This window comes from Pelmatolapia mariae, linkage group LG1 (genome assembly GCF_036321145.2).
Source record: "Pelmatolapia mariae isolate MD_Pm_ZW linkage group LG1, Pm_UMD_F_2, whole genome shotgun sequence".
In the NCBI taxonomy this organism is placed as follows: Eukaryota; Metazoa; Chordata; class Actinopteri; order Cichliformes; family Cichlidae; genus Pelmatolapia; species Pelmatolapia mariae.
This window is the reverse complement of record NC_086227.1, coordinates 40,750,963-40,768,471: the sequence shown is the minus strand read 5'-3', so window position 1 is coordinate 40,768,471 and position 17,509 is coordinate 40,750,963. Positions and strand designations below refer to the sequence as shown.

The 17,509-nt window shown below is 46.8% G+C and overlaps 1 protein-coding gene across 5 annotated transcripts in view; it reads right to left on the bottom strand.

Annotated features, from left to right (window-relative positions):
- znf536 (zinc finger protein 536) overlaps positions 1 to 17,509 on the bottom strand; it is a 180,787-nt gene that overhangs the window by 43,399 nt on the left and 119,879 nt on the right. For all 5 annotated transcript variants that reach the window (XM_063481303.1, XM_063481285.1, XM_063481294.1 and 2 more), the window contains one exon: positions 5,900 to 6,058. In XM_063481303.1, the coding sequence (XP_063337373.1) occupies positions 5,900 to 6,058 (159 nt within the window). The remainder of the gene's footprint in view (positions 1 to 5,899; positions 6,059 to 17,509) is intronic.

Sequence of the window (17,509 nt, the reverse complement as noted above, 5' to 3'; positions counted from 1 at the left end):
GAGCATGCAGAGCTGCAGATAACCCTGACTACAGGCAGAAAGACAGCGATTTGATATCTTTTCTCTTACAGCAGAGTGTCTGTGAAGCATAGAGTATATTTAAAATAAACCATACGAGATGAGCTTTTAACCCAATAAGTGCTTCTCCTGTGAGCTGCCGAACAGAGGCTCGGCGCTGATTTAATAAGGAAACGTCCCTGATGCAAATGATCATTCTCGATTCCTCTAACTGGACAAAATGATATTCTAGGAGCCAAATTAGACAGAAATTAGACTGATCTGATTTTTTTCTCCCTTTCCTTATAAGAGGTTGTTAATGTTCACGTGGGGGGGAAATAAAGATGAATGTGGCATGTGCATATCTAAGATGAGAATGAAAAGCAGAGGCAGTTGCGTGTTTGACACCGTCCTCTGATGTTTACGGACGAAGGCAAACCGAAATGAATGCCGATGCCCTGCGAGAGCGCTCGCTTTGTGCCCGTTTTTCCATTAAAGCTGAGCATTTTTAAATATCTGGAGCAAGTGAGACAGACGACATGTCTGCGCGTGTGTGTGTCTGTTTGCCATTTGGAATGTGTGAGAACACATGTTTATGCATGCATGTCAGCCTGAGCCTGTGTGTGTGTGTGTGTGTGTGTGTGTGTGTGTGAGTGTGTGTGTGTGTGTGTGTGTGTGTCTTAGAGGGCCATTTGGACTGGCTAAGACATCTGCTCCATCATACGTCAGGGGCCTGGTGTGACATCTGGGGAATATACTGTATCCTGCCTTGCAACATTACACACAATTTACTGCTAAAGGTCATTATGTACCCGTTAATCCACTTTTAATTGATATCAGCGCAAACAGCACAACCTCCCAGCCACATGACAGATCGCTGCCGCCACAAAACCAGGAAATTGCAGGAGTTAAAAATAGAACGGTAAACTTTTCGCTGCTGTCTGTCTGCTCTTTGTTGAGCCGCTGTGGACACGCTGACCTTGACGGAGGTGAACGATAAGAAGCAGACCCTTCACTCGACACAACCTCTGCACTTATAAATCCTCCTCCTCCTCCTCCTCTTCCTGAGATCCTCCACAGCGTGTTTGCACTTCATGTTGCATGCACGGATTTCATCTGGCTTCGTGTGAATTATGACAGCACCATAGAAACAAGTAAAGATAAATACCCCAGCCCTGTACAGAGGGGCAATTAAAATGGTTTAATAGATATGACATACTGGAAGATGAATTTCCATTTGGCTTCGAGGATGGAAATAAATGTAAAAACCAGCGGCTGAGATGTTTGAGGGACTGAAAAACACACGGAGCTGTTTTAAATATATCTGATGGTTATACGGTGGGTCAGATATGAAGAAAAGTGGCAGCACAGACCGTCACTTTAGTAACTCCAGAAATCCCAGAAAGCGAGCACAAACGGCAACACTGGGTAAAAAAAACAGACACTGAACTGGTAATTGTTTTGCCAGTATATTATCTGTTTTTAGACCGAAGTTCCCGTAAACAGCAAATGGAAGATTATTCAATGTGTGGTTAAAAAATACAGCAAAATAAGAATTTTTCACAGGAAATTAAGTTTTTTTAAAAAATGGTATATTGTACAATATTTTTACAGATTTTTTTTTTGTGTCAACAAAACACATAATTCAAAAAAGATGAACTTACTGAAACTGTGTAATTACAAAACGAACCGCAGTTTTCGTCAAATCTGAGGAGCACAAAGTACATTTGTGGTAAACATTTATAAGGTTTAGTCGGCTAACACAATCAGAATTAAAAAAAAAGATTTAAACTTGAAAACTATTCACTCATATGTGCTTAAAAAAGGATCTGGCTCTTTTCCATAAACTGTGCAGCTTTGTTGTTGTTTTTTTTCAAATATTTCTTAATGCAGTGCGTTAACTGTGGAGCTAAACTGTGAGGTTTAACACATCAGTGCAGTCAGAAAGAAAGAGCTACACCTCTGAAAACACACGAGGTTAAAAAAAGTATCTGTGCTATTTTCCATAAACACAGAAAACATTTTAAAAATCTGAACAAAAATGCTGCAGTTTTTTGTTACCATAGAAATAATTTTATATTTCTAACACCAGTTTACCTGAACCTTATTAGATTAATTAGAAAGATGATTCATATATGACACAAATAGTGGCTAAGCCTCAAAGAGGAAGCTGTTTTGTGTAGAAGTTTATATTTAAACATTATCACAGCTCTCATTTTTCATAAACCATTGATGGAATATGATGCAACAGAACCAGTTTAAACTGGGTTAAAGACCTCCCTCCGACTTTCAGATGTGAACGTTTTTTTCTTTTAACTTTTATTCATGTGAGAGCATACTGTGTTGGAAAATGATAGTTACTCTGGCTGCGGTAATCAGGGTTAAAGTTAGTCTAGATGGGGGTATCATGATTAGTGTTAGTCTTGTCAGGGTAATCAGGCTTACAGTTACAGTGGCCAGTGGTATTCAGGGTTATAGTGTACCTGATACATGAGGGTATCGGGGCTATAGTAGTTTACATGGTGGTATCAGGTTTATAGTTAGTGGGCACGGTGGTAATCAGGGTTGTAGTTAGTGTACATAACCCTGATACACGGGGATAATCAGGGTTGTAGTTAGTGTGGAACGTGAGAACCAGTGTTGACTGGAAATGGCTGGAGCTTCTAAAGCTCACACTGGCCAGTGCTCAGGTGTTTGCACCACCCATGTCACATCACAAGGTTGGGTTGCTGGGAAAACAGTCCTTCCTGTGTGCTCGTTGCTAACAGTTGTTCAGCAGCTGCGTGTACGGATTAAGAAAATGAACTCTTATTGGATGACGAACAGGAAATACAGTTTTATAAATGCTTATTCTGCGATGAAAGGTGCAGACCCAAACATCAAGATGTTACCAGAGAAAGGGTAAAGAGGCTCACTGGGATAGGATATGACCTCAAACAGACGACATGGTCAGTACCACAGAAATGTTTCACACGTTGGGCTAAATTCTAAAATTTACAGCAAGAAATTCCAAAACTGTCCCACTCCTCTTTAATTCCCCCTTCAAGAAGAGCCGGTGCTGTGAAGTTCCTGCTCAACAGAGGAAGGAAATGCAGCGACAAAAGAAAATGTATGAGAGATAGAAGGAAGAGGAAGATGAGGGCTCAGGGGAGCGAGAGGAATGGAGACGGAGATCACAGGTCCCTCCTGATTCATCCTGATTACAAGGTTAGGTTAAGGTTAAGTGACACGGGCGAGTCCTGTCTCTCCTCCTCCTCCTCCTCCCTCTGCTCATTTATAGGTGAGCTGGGACTCTTATTGGTTATGTGGCCCTGCCTGAAGTTATGTGTGGCTATTGTCAAGAGCGAGGACCTTTTTATTTTTTACACACAGCTGCTTACTGCTAAATAGTGCCTTGTCCAGAAGGGGACAATCTGGGCCTCTAATTGCTGTCACTGAAGCCTAGATTCATTATGTGACTTTCCCATTAAAATGTGAGCATTAATTTGTATAATGAAATATCACCCTCTGCAGTGTGTTCATTAGCTCTGGCCCCACACTGTAGTGCCACAGCCGCACAATGTTAGCTACCTAGAAAACTGTGGTTAATTTTGCTAATGGATATTTTCCCACTCACTGTTCAAGAGGAAATTAATACTGTAACATTAGCTCTTTAACTTTTGGAGAAATTTAAATTCACTTCATTCCTTTCAAGCTGGTGTTAGTCGCTCATTAATCTCTGCGTTGCGTCGCATAATGCTGCCTCGACCAGGCTCGGTAAGCAACTCCATTGTGTCACTCACATTACATTAGACGGAGGAGAGCTCGCCTGTCAGCTGTGAATCTGCCCGCATTGTCACCAGAGCGCAGAGAGGATCTTTAGCCGCTGTAAAAGTCATCTCGTGGATGTAATCAGGATGTCACAGCGGAGCTGGTACGATTAGGTTATAGGAGTGATTTAAAGGCCACATGTTGGGGATGCATCAAGCTCTTTTTCTCCCCGCGTTGCGTCTAAGCTCGACGGGCACGCGTCCAAGGATACATTCCACCCAAAAAAGACAACATCCCCGCTAAACTTTCTCACATTTGTCCCCAGGTGGAGGCTCCAAGCGAGGCCTTTAATTTTACTGTCTGTTTGAGATACGAAAGGACGAAAATAAAACGTACTGTGGATTCAATCAGACCGGCCGAGGGCTCCGCTTCCTCTGCGATAAAATACGGGCCTCACGGGGATCATTACTACACTACTCAAAGCAGACATAACTCAGGTCTCTCAGCAGCAGGTAACACAAGAAGCAGCAGCAAGTGGAGGGGAGGTTGGCCTCGAGGTGACCTGGATGTGTTTAGAGACCTTAAAGGGTCGCAGTCCGACCACCCGTAAAAAGTCAGTAAAGGCAGTCATGTGATATTTTCAGAGCTACTGCAGTCTGACAGTAAAAGCATTTATCAATCAGATATCTGCTCAGTTCATGCAGTAAGTCAGCGTCTGATGCATCGTCAGGTCTGAAAAGTGAGTCTGAAGCTTGCATTCTCTCTGCTGTCCAGCAGGGGGCGACTCCCGTGAAGTCTGATTGGATAGAAAAAGCACATCCTGTGTCCTCAGTGAACTCAGTCGCCGGTTTCAGGTCTGACCGAATAAAGCAGGACGCTCGTGTTTGGTCCCATTAGCGTCACGCAGGACGCAGGGGAGGATGGCGTGTGGCTGACGTGGAGTTATTACCGTGTTCTGGGGACCCAAGTGTGACTTTAGGATTAAAGTGAGCTTAAGGGTTAATGCTGTAATGCTGAATTAGCAGAACAACATGGCATAAACCAGCTTTGTTCCGGCAGCATCAGTCACAGGAACAACTCGCAGTTTTTCATATGAAGTCTTTATTACTACGATTGATCTCGCTCTTCTTTATGTGGGATTATGCTTGCGTGGATAGCCAAAATGGTCCAGAGAGGACTCTCACTTGGAAGACCTCGGGTGAACAATCACGCTGAGCTGTCCACAGTGTTTGGAAGCTGATGAGCTGAGAGGCAGGAAACACCTGAGAAACTTTAGCCAGGTGTCCTTGTGGTAAGGTGTCCTCTGCACAGTCTGAATGTGACTTTAACCTGGATAGTCAGTGGGGCGTTCGTACCTCACAGAGGGTTAGCGCCCTGGCTCCTGTCCACGGTCCACATCATTACTCTGACCGAAAACAACCGGGGGAACGGCGCCGCTCCGAGGGTTAGCACACCCGCCCGAAACATAAAGCTAAATCTATTCGACACACGGTCTCACGAACATCCCTGCGAATGGTGGACAGGCCGGCTTTGTTTTGCCTCGAAAGTTATTGAGAGTTAGAGAGTGTGAAATTGCCCTCTGAGTGATGTCATTGGAGGACACTGAACCCTTGTTGTGTTAATTAGAGCTCAATGAAATGATGAGCAGGAAAAAAAGTGGAATAACAATGGCCTTAAGCCTAAATGAGGGACACTGAGAGGAAGTGCACGCTCGCCAGCAGTTTCCTTAATTTGGATTTATGTGATTCTGAAGGAAACATGCTCAAATCCAGCAGCTGATAACACGGAGCCTCTGGGATTAGATCCCATGGACAGAGACAGATTAGGACCGAGGCAGGCCCACTAGACCTGACACTGCTGAACTGGGATGACTGGGTTTGTGACGGCCTGTACTCTGTTCCTTTCTTTCTTTTTCTTCTTCCCGCATCGATGTTCAAACTGATAGATTATCAATGGATCTGCGTCCTCTCCATCACGTCAGAGGGAGACTGACTCCAGCGAGCCGATATTCAGAAACCAATATGTCAGCCTGAGCCCAGAAGAAATGTCAGAACAAGCGCTGAAGTAAATTTTGCATGAAGTCCAATAAATGTTTCATAGCTGCAGAGACGCAGAGCAGGCGGGGGGTGTGCGGGTGGGTGGAGGCACTGACCTGTGTGTATCCGCAGGTGGACCTTCAGGTGATGGGAGGTGCGGAAGGACTTGCCGCAGTAAGGGCAGTCCTTGGAGGACGAGCCCAGGGAGCGCTCTCGATGCTGGGGCAGAGGTGGCTGGATGCTCCCCGCTGTCTTCACCAAGTCCTCCCCAACATCTGGAGCACGCACACACACACACATACACACACAAGGAGGGGAAGACAAATGGAAGGCGTGTTGAGTGCCAGCCCTGCACACATCACATCATAACACAACACATTTTTTCCTCTTTGTCCCTCGTTTCCTGCGCTCGGTGTGCGAACGCCACACAAAGTCAAACGCATCAAACGAGTTCACGGACCGCGCTGTTTTCCTCCTGACAGAACGCTGACAGTTCATAAGCTTTCTTCAGAAACACCCCCCCCCCCATAACCTCCTCCTGTTTTTCTTTTTTTATCCTGGCTGCTGTCGGCGCTCCCGTTAAGCTAATGCTGGAGTGCAGTGAGAATTAACAATGCAAAATGAGACAGAAGAAAAGAGGGAGAGGGCCGCGTTTGGCTTCGTCAGCATCGCAGGATATCCTCGCATCTCTTGCTGCGACCTGATTTTGACAGGTAGCTGTCAGAGATATGATAGGGTGATAACAGTTTTGACCCCGCCCTCCGCCACTTCCTCCGCACGCCAAAAAAACGATGATGCACAGTTTAGTGCAACAGCAGTCTGTTATCAACGCGATCACCCCCCGAACGCAAATCTAAAGATGAGTGACGACAACCTGGGAATGTGTTGACAGCAGCATAATCTGAGGTGAGGGTGTCGGCGTCACGCTGCACACGCCGGCCTCGCCGCACTGATGTGCCGTGTTTAAAGGCCGGGAGAAGAAACGCATCAGAGAAAAATATACAACAGATACTTGATAAATATCTGGAAGCTGTAAAATTAAAAATATCCTTTCTGGTTCTGCACAATTTGATGGACGTCGCCGTGCGGGAGGTTCAACGCGAGATCTCACAGCAAAACGCCCAAATTCATTTCCTGCTTTTGTTCTGGACCTTTTTTTTTTATTTTTTATGTTTTCTTTAATTACGGGACGGCTGCAGGATTCGTAACAGGACTCATTCATCTGATCTCTGCCTAAATCACACTTTAGTCCTTAAATATGATCAGTATTTAAATATACACTCAAACAATCAGCAGTGACATTACATTCGTTCAAATTTCTTCTTTAAAACATGTCATGAATCCCTGCACATGCTCAAAATAAGGAAACTGGCCTAAATTCATTTATTGTGTTCTAGTTTCACAATAATAAAAATGAAAGAATTAAAGAAAAATAAAAAACTAGTCTAAAAATGAGAAAAATATCTCCACTCATTAACAAATATAGTGCAGTTTCATTTATGTGCAAAGCAGCATTTGATATTTTTCTTTGTGCTCTCATGGTGACGGCAAAGCTCTGACTAATAGTCCAAGCTTCCTGCGGTGCCTCAGAGAGGGATCTGACTCTGGGCCTCACGAACAATCACGCAGGTGGAAATTCATCCACACACATGCCCTCAGGCTCTGACGATCTTCAGCAGAACACACAGTGAATTAACCTAAAACTGAGCGATGTCTGCATTTAAAAGTCAACCAAACTTGCACTTTTCACCCAAACTGGAGCGATTTCAGCTGTGAACCGTTGGGACGTCTGTTACGCTCGGACCAGCAGATCAGGTCTCTGTAACAGCCCGGAAAGACGTCCGTGGACGTCCTCCGGCAGCTCTGCCTCAGTCTGAATGAATCCGCTGGTCAAAGCTCGAACCCGACGTTTCACAGGACGCGGCGGATCATGCCGGGTCCAGTGACGCCTTTGTGTACGGGCAGGCAAACGTGGCCTAGACCAATTCTGAACTGTTCACCATTCAGCCGTCACCATGTGCAGAAAGTAAGTGTTATTTATTTTCTCTGCCGCACATGATTGGGTGTGTGTGCGGGGGGAAGGCGGGGGGGCAGAAAGAAAGAGGAAGAATCAAACCCACGGAGGCACCCACGGGAGCACAATGAGGAGCAGTCTCTAACAGGAGCCTAATCTTTTCTTTTCTGTGGCTCCCCCCTCCTCCTCCTCCTCCTCCTCTGTCGGGGAGTCAAATAAGGTTTACAGAATGGAAAGACCCGAGTCAGCAAGTCCTCTTCCACACTGACACTAAACACACGAGTCCATCCAGCCTCGCCGCTATCAGGCTGAAGGCTATTTATCACAGCTGGAAGTGAAAGGCGACCTAAATGTAAGTCTGTGAGGGACAATACGCCGACACCGCCGCTCTGCACGGCGGGACGGTTTCATTCAGCTACAGTAAGAGGAGAGGGGGGCAGGGCGAGGGCCGGAGGGCAGATGTTTAACTTCTGCAGCACCGATGACTGAATCTTCAAGATTCCAATCGAATCTGTGGAGAACTAAAAAAACATCTGCAGGAAATTTACAGCATTCAGCGGAATTATTTCAGGCACCACTTTGTTTGTTTCGTGGAAATTATTTTATTTCCACACAGAAAAACTCCCCGAAAAGTCAACATCTACTCGAATACAACAGAGGATGACTATAAATATATATGTTTTTGTATTTTATTTAATGCTCCCTGCTGAGTCAGCATTCACACACACAGGATTTAATGTTTCCTGCGCTCACACGTGAGAGGAACGAGGCGCCACGATCATTCAGACTTTTAGCTCGGAGATGGAAAATAATCGTTCTGTTCAGTTTGACAGACAAACAGGAAGGAATAAAAAACAACTTTAAAGTTTGAGCTTTTACTTTTCACGTCCTGAATTCCAACGCACGACAGGACGGTTTATAAAAGCCTCACATGTCAGAGTTTCGATGGGTTAGACGTGCACGTTTCGGGGACGTTTTCGTGTTCGCGAATCGCACCAACCGCCGCCTCCGGGCGCTCGCACATGTGTGTAATCTTTCACTGATTTATGGACTCCTGGATTCGAAGGCTCGGATGTGTTTCAGCAAAATTTCAGCTCAGAGTGGAAAAAACGTGAAAGCGACGCCTCATCCTGCTCCGCTGAGCCCGCCCGGCCTCAGGAAAAAAACGTGAAGCGGTGGAGAAAAAGTCGCCGTGTTCACGGAGACCGTCTGAACGACCGTGCTTTAGCTTCATCTTCGCTTTCATTTGGTGCTTTTATTTTTATGTACAAAAATGTGCACATGTTAAGGTTGCAACGCCTCTTTTTATATGTAAGATTTATCAGACTGGCACATATTTTAAAAAATAATTTCTCAGTCATAATTAAAGCACCACATGAAAAAAGCCAGATAGCTTATTTTAGTGTAACAGCAGCGCGATAAAGAGCCGTCACCGTTTTAGACTTTAGGGTTTTTTTACATATTCAGGTTCAAACATTGGCTCAGATTTCAGTTTCCAACAACAACCAAAAGTGTTTTTGGTATATGAAGTTTTCACAGCGCTCCTTATATGACAGACGTGTATATCATGTATATGTTCAGACTTTGGAGCGTAACAGAAGCCCCGAGGTGACTTGATCTGAGAGGGAACGACCCAACAGGGAAACAGCTTTATGATGTCACAGCAGCAAAGCAGGAAAGCTGAGCTCTGAGGGTGGCAGCTGCTGTATATGAACCCAAACCCTCCTGTTCCTGCGCCTGACGCAGCAGCAGAGGTACAATAGGTGTGAAATCAGCCTGACGAGCTGACCTCTGGCCTCCACACGTCGACTTTTCTCCCTTTAAAGGAGGAAAAATCTTCAGTTTGTCCACATGGACACGGACACTTCATCGCTCTGAGGCAAAAAACAATCCCCGCCCCCCCGCTCGAGTTATGAAGGCTTCTCCTGCTTCTTTTACGGACGGGGAGGGGAGGGGGCCGGGGTTTGTCTTCTAAATGTTGAGCTGGGACGTGAAATCTGTTCCTATGGTTTCGTGATTTCAGGTGGAATTATAATTTTCTCCATCAGCTGCACCCTCCCTGTTATGTGTGCCATCCTGGAAAGAGGAAATAATTATATAAATCCCCCCCAGCACTCGGTCTGCACCATACTGTAGCCGTACTCATAAACATATTTTGAGTGGTCTACTGTACAGATCCCTTTTTGGCAAAGACTCCCGGCATCGTGTAGCAGACACTGGCCCACCTGCCCACCCCAGATGGGGCTAAAATTAAAAAATCCAAAACACAGATTAGAAGCAGGAAAAACACCAGACCCCACACACACACACACACACACACACACACTCAGCACACACACAGACGTGTCCTTGTGTGTCAGGGTTAATAGTGCTCCTGTAAGAGGAAGACACACTACTGAGAGGATGAGAGTGTGCTCTCCTGGCATATAACAGCCCTTCAATAATAAATGGGCTTCACACATTCACACACAGAGCGCACACAGAGCGCACACAGAGGTACGTTGGGCTGTAGAGGCGTGTGACGTGCACACACGTGACGAGCGTCCGGCCTGCGCGTCTTTAATCAGTCGGCTGATCCGCAGCTTTAATGCGGCTGTTCCAATTACTGTAAAAGTCAGCCGGCTCCATATAACCACAAATATTGACACTTTATTGCACAACACATTTATGACATTTTGAAGGTCACGCCATATATTAGGCATCGCCGCAGCAGAGGGGGGGCTCAGACCGCCTGTTGACACCCCGCCTTAACTGTCCTGAGTATTGATTTTTTTCTTTTCATGCAAAGATTTCCTGTTGGAGACGCGACATTAATGCGACGGTCACAGGTGAGCCTGTAAACTACAATCACAAAAACTACATTTCCCTGCTCAGACATTTGGTTGCTTCTGTGCGGATGTTGTGACATTCTGACACCAAAGTCAGTCATTTGTGTTAACAAGGAGAATGTCTGCGTGTTAACATTTTTAAATAAACTGCACAGAAAAAAATTATTGTTTTTCAGGTTTTTCTACCCAACCTGAAACTTTTACTGACACTCTTCTCCTTCTCACAGATTTGCACCTGAGCTCAAATCTTAGCTTCCTGTTTGGTCTGAACACACAAAACTCGCTGCAGACGTTTCTGCTTTCAGCAGCAGGAAAGCTTCGTTTTTTCACATCAGGTGAAGGAATCCAATTTAAAGGCCCATCCTGGGACATATTTAATAGAATACGGGTTAGATTCTGTTTGAAATGTGTTCTTCAGTAACCATCACCCTGTGGCTGTTTGTCCGATTAGTTAGCAGCAGGTTAGCGTTCCTGTTTTGTTTTGCACGTCGACATCCAGTCGCTCAACAACATCCTCCGTCTGTCGCTTCCAGCTCTGAACAAGCCTGCAGTCTTTTCAGCGACCACCAGGGGGCGATAGCTACGTTTGCAGAAAGTCCTGCCCTGACCCCTGACCTCTCTCATTTCAGGTCCTCTGGATAAAAGCCTGTTTTGGACATTTTGTTGATCTCGGTGTCCGAGAGGAAGGTTGGCTACAGACTTGTGATTGGCAGGTCGTTAGCCAATGAGAGACGGGTTTCGCAGTCTGATCTGCCCCTCGTTGTCATATTTGGTTTCAGATGACGCTCACACAGAGGTGCTGCCGGCTGGTGGTGGGAGGCTGCGTGGCAGCTTATTTCTGATAGGTTACTGGTGTCGCGCGTCCTGTGGCTCGGCTGGCCAGTTTTCTGAGACCGACCGGTGAGGTTGGTGACTCTAAACGACCCAAGATGGCGTAAGAATGATGAACGTCATCGTGCCGTCACTGCGAGCTAAACCACAGTCAGTTTTATTTGTTCATGTCAGCACAGCGAGTGTCCTGCGGGGCAGCGGACCCTCCGCTGGCTCCGCTGCTCGGTGAGAACAGCTCCGAATGTCGAAGCATCTCTTGTGTCAGAGGCTCGTGCTGAGCTTGATTTCAGCCAAAATGATCATAATTCATATGAAAATCTGTTTTTATCCTTATTCATTAAACATTCGATGCGCCGCTTCTTCTTCTTCTGTGGTTTGCATGCGTGAGCCCTCCCCTGCCTCCACCCCAGGAAGAAACATGACAAACGCAGCGCTGCGACTGTGCTCCTACAAGAATATCACAGAGGGGGAAAAAGGAGAAATACATGTATAATTCAGCTGTATCTGATCTGAGACCAGCTCCTCTCCCCTCTGCCTTTACTGGTGTCACGGCGGCGTAATGGAACATGCCAGAACAAAGGCTCCGAGATCAGATTGGAGCAGAGTTGAGCAGGCCATCTGGGAGGCAGGCTGAGTATCAGTCACTCTGCCTGCTGTCGGCTGCACTCACACTCACGCACACACACTTCCCCTCTGACTCACAATGTGTGTGTGTGTGTGTGTGTGTGTGTGTGCAAGAGACACCTCACTCCCTTCTGACCGCACGTCACCACCGAAGCATCGCCACCGAGGGGGATACGCCACCGAGGAGGCAGCACAGCAACTGACTGACAAAGATATAAACTGATGTGTGTGTGTGCCCCTGGGACAGTGGCCACACCCAGCTCCCATTAATGGAAAAAAAATCATCAACAACATGAAAATAAAAGCAGAGGCCGTGTGTGATGCCAGGGGTGCAGGTTGGAGGATGGCGGCGGGCGTGGGGGGGTGCTGGCAGTTCCTTAATGGCGCTCTTTCAATCACACTTTGCACTCTAAACGCTCTGTGGTTTTGATTAGTATGATATCACTTTCAGGAAATAAAACTGGGGGGGGGGGAGAGAAAAAAAGCACATCAGTCATAAAAACACAAGATGTTTTGCTTTTTGCTCGGCCATTATTCTAATGTGTCACGTGACTCCCGTCGAAGCCCGGCGGCCTCTCCCTGCAGCCAAATAACTGATTGAGGGGAGGACCAGTGTGTGTGTGTGTGTGTGTGTGTGTGTGTGTGTGCGTGTGTGTGTGTGCTGGGGGTGGCGGAAACAGTTTGAAAAGGGGAAAGATATTAAGAGAGATTGGGTGAGACGGGGAGAGAGAGTAAAACGTGATGACATCATTTGAAAGGCATTAGGCTTTTAAAAATGCGCCCGGGGGGACTTGATTTCCTTACAGCAGAGCAACACAACACCATCCGGCCTGATGCTCGCTCGCTCTCTCTCTCTCTCACCCCCCTCCCCTCCCCTTCATTCTTCTTCTTCTCCTCTTTTTTTTGATTTGGACCACTGCCATCTTTGTGAGCGTCTGGTTCATGCGAGTTAATCAATTTGAGGTTTAGTTACACTGCTGATGCTAGCACTCCAGCCACAGCTAGAACGTAATCTGAACTTGCAGAATTTATTAACCAAACACCAATTATCATTAAACACCACTGCATTATGCCCCTCCTTTTACCACCTGACAACCACTACTAAATGAAATTTTAGATTAAAGTTATTCGGCCCGTGATTTATGAGCACCGAGAGGAGCGCCTCTCTCTCTTAATGCGCACGCCGTGTTTTTCCTGCTGCCGCGGGAATACACCCGGGATCAGGGACGTCTCCGAGGTATTACAGCAACCGGGTCTGGACCGAGAGGAGAGGAGGAAGGCTGGGAAAGAGCGAACGCGCTCCGTTTTCTCCTCGCCGTCCTCACCTCTTGCTCTGACCTCGCTCGGCCGCCAAGGAGGAAGGAGGCAGAGAAGGAAGTTCGTTGAGGTTTTAGATTTTCACACACACACACACACACACACACACACACACACACACACACACACACACACACACACACACACACACACACGTGTTTGTGAGATCCAAACAGCAGCAGAGTGTGTTACATATAAGGCGGTGGGGTAAACAGGGGCACCAGATGTTCTTTGATGTTAATAATGGCATTTATTATTAATATTAATTAGACCGCATTCAGCAATACATTTGGGCCATTTCCAAGTCAATTAAGCAAAATGGCATTCGGGAGATGTTGAAACGACATTTTAAGGCAGGTGTTCGGCGCTCCCCTAATAAAACATTTTTGCAGCTCCTGAAAAACAGCCCATTTTATTCGCTTTCTCTTTGTTTACTCGTCCTCGCCGCGAATGAACTGTATCTCCAAAAACACATATTGACGATGCCTTTTTTTTTTTACATTCGAGCACATTATCGAATTAAAGTACGCAGGAGGCGGTAATTCTGATAATGCGCACACGACATGTTGCGTCCGCAGAGACCCGCGGGGGTTAATCCACGTATGAAACCACCGCGGCGACCATCAGGACGGGGGCAGGAAGAACACTTTGAGGATTATTGAGCATGTTTTTTGAAATCTGTGAGGCCCGGTCCACATGGCTGCAGAAACCGGTTCACCGAATCAGAGTCTGGGGGGGCGGGGGGGCTACATTATAGTGAAAATAATCCCGAGCTGCTATAAGGATAAAGAAGCTGCTTTGAGCTGAATGTCGACCTGCCACACCTCTCAGCCTGCGCGTGTGTGTGCGCACTCAGCCCTGCTTTTGGCAGCAGGCCCTGTTTTCTGTGTTTTTTTCAGAGCTGGTGGAGGCAGCAGCCTTACAATGGTACATTAACAATCTGTGCGTTCATTTATCAGTGTGTGCGATTTGGACTCTGCGTTCATGGCGCGCTGCACTTTTCATGGCTGAAAATTAATGAACAAGCCTCCCCTCGCAACAAACATGCACCTGTGCTGCAGAGATGCTAATCACAAACATTTATATTTATTAGTGAACACCCGCACTAAGACTGGAGTTGTGGAGGAGGAGGAGGAGGAAAAACGAGGAGAGGAGCGAGGACGGAGGAGAGATAGGTGGTAATGAAAGGCTGGCAGTGTGGAAGTGTGTTTGTCTGAAGCACTTCTGAATGATTTCTGATCTTCTGCTGCGACGGTGATTCCTCCAAAACTACTCAGACATGAAGGACGTGTATTCTAAAAAACCTGTAAGGAAGCAGGTGACTCCCGAGGGTGTTAAAAGGAGCCTTCTCCCCCCTGCTTTCTCTTTTTACCCCCCCCCCCCCAGCTGACAGAAGGTGGCTCTCTCCCTCAGTAAAGGCTATGCCTCTGCCCGGCTACGAGCAGAGGAACGGTGCCATAAGTTTCTCCCTGGCACTGGCCCACCTTTGTTTCCCCCCTACTCAAGTCTGTTTCAGGCTTCAAAGAGCATTGGAAAAAGACACACACACACACACACACACACACACAGAAATGTCTGAGGGAGCACTGATGTCTCACTAACTTTATCATTCTAGCAGGGTGATCATAGCCCCGTCGAGAGGCTGTGGATGATGCTTGAGGGTCTATGAGTGTGTGTTTATGTGTGTGTGTGTGTGCTGTCCACCACTGTCTGCATGCATGCATGAGAGCACAGAAGGCAGATGGGGACAGAGGTAGGTGTCTTTTAGGACAAGAAGACAAAAGCAGTTACTAATGTGTGTTTGTAGACACACACACACTCTCCAACATGTGTGTGTGCGTGCGTTTGTGTGTGTAATGCTATAATAATCAGGGTGTATATTCATCATGCCCCCTCTCAGTCTGTGTTGGCAGGAAGTGGTGTGGTTACCATTAGTGAAGGATGACTAGGCTGCTGTCTTTTACTGAGAAAGGAAAGGAATAAAGGAAAGCAAAAAGGGCAGAACGCACACGATGGTGGAAAGAGCGATAAAAACAGAGTGAAATGAAAATAGCGGCACGCGGCAGAACAAAGCAGTTAAAATGGAAACAAGATGATTAGAAACAAGAGGGAAAACGGGAAGATGACAGGACGGAAGAGGGGGAAGCTGGGAAGGCAGAGGAAGACAGGAAAGACCAGAAAACCAGAAGAGAGGCCACGGCGGGACATAAAAGCCGAGCGGTCAAAGAAAAACGGAGAGCAAAGAAAGCCGACGGTGCGAGCCCCTCTCCACCTCCCGCCACCTACGACAGCCACCCTGTTGCACGCGCTGTCTCTTTAACGCTGGATAAAGTAGAACTCCTCCCTAAGCCGCCATTGATTTCCTATTCATTCCCGAGCACGCTAAATCAACAGCGGGCACAATAGGCCAATCATCAAACTCAGTCGCAGCACTTCCATCCCACCCTCCATCCATCTGCCACTGGTCAGAGTCCATACTGTACACACACCGCAGCCATTAGTGGCGTTATTCTCCATCAATGAAAACGAATCAATTAGGCCTCATTAAGGATGCATATTAAGGTGGAGTAATTATCTGGTGAGGGATGTGCAGTGATCGATAGCTCGGGAGCATAAATGCGCACTTAAAGACATATATTACCACGAGGGACGAGCACTTTTAACAAGGTCTCTGTGGAAGAGCAGCGACGGCGGGTAAATCTGCTGTATGCGTGCGCGTGCGCCACGTGGACTAGAGCCCGGTCAGGCAGTAAATCCACAGACCAAGGACGCGTCCCTTTTTCCTCTTCTATGAACTTGTCGAGTGTCTCAGAAAATGAAATAAAAAGATTTACACACCTTGCCTTGCGTGTGTGTGCGTGTGTGTGTGTGACACAATGACCACAGAGAGAGCCACACTTTAAGAATAAATGAGACAAAGGCCCAGTTTTCAAATGCTACAGGCCTGCACCCACAGGCTGCCCGCACACACAGCACACACACATTTGCATGCACAGAGTAACATGCACACACACACACACAATCCCATGCATGACGCCTATTAAAGAGCACGCTCTGTCCCAGTCGCATAATTTTAATTTGTTATGAAGGTCATTGACAGCAAGTAATAATCACCATTGGGGATCTAACAATTTGCCATTTCGGAACATTGAGGCACTGATGACTCAACTATTAATAGACTGAAGCAGCCCTCGCCCCCCTGCGTGCACCCCCTGTCCTCTTAAATGACTCAAATCTACTCCAATGCATTGTTTTTACACTCATACCACCTTAAAAACAGATCCACCACCTGCGAAAGGACGACTTTTCTGACAAACTCCAGCCCTCGCTCAGCCGATGAAGAGTTAACGCCCCCCTTCCTTTTTTTAACAAAAGAGACACAATGACGAGTTTTATTATAGACCAACTCATTTATTCTCTGCTCTAGCATCACCCGAGCCATTCAGACATATGCGTCTGGCATTTGTCGCCAAACAAATAAGTCCAAGCTTAAGCTATTTTTATCAAGAGCGAGAGCGTTTGTTCTTTTTAAGTGATCGTCAGTGTTTGGGGCGAACAGAACGGGAGCTGGAATCCTTTATCTTTCAGAGGCTCAACAACTCAAGACTAATTACAAATTAATCTGGATCTGGATATCTGCAATGAGAGAAGTCGTGGTGTGCTAAGAGGAGCTAGCTGTTTTATATTTATAGAGGGGAGCTGAACGGGCAGAGAGGCAGACGCGGGCCGGAGACGGAGGCGGCCAAAACCCAAAAGACAGAGTAGCGCGTAATTGCCAGCTTTTCTATATCTGAGCAGCCGCATCGAGGCTGAGGATTGCGGACATTAATAATTGATCGTTAGCTCGATAGGACAGAAGTTTGTGGTGGAGGAAGTTTGGCGTCTCTGTCTGTCGAGGTCCCTCCTCGAGTGCCGTCGCTGCACGGAAGGTCGAGGGGGTTAATCGTCAGACTCGACGGCGCTGCCCGAACATGGCGAGGTCGCATCGACACCCTCTGACGTGTGTTTAACGGCACCGTGTCGTTTGCATCTCTGTGTTCAAAGGAACATTTTGGATCCATGAAACTGTTTCGTGCACTGAAACGTTAGTGACACGGTGCAGCCCGGGATCA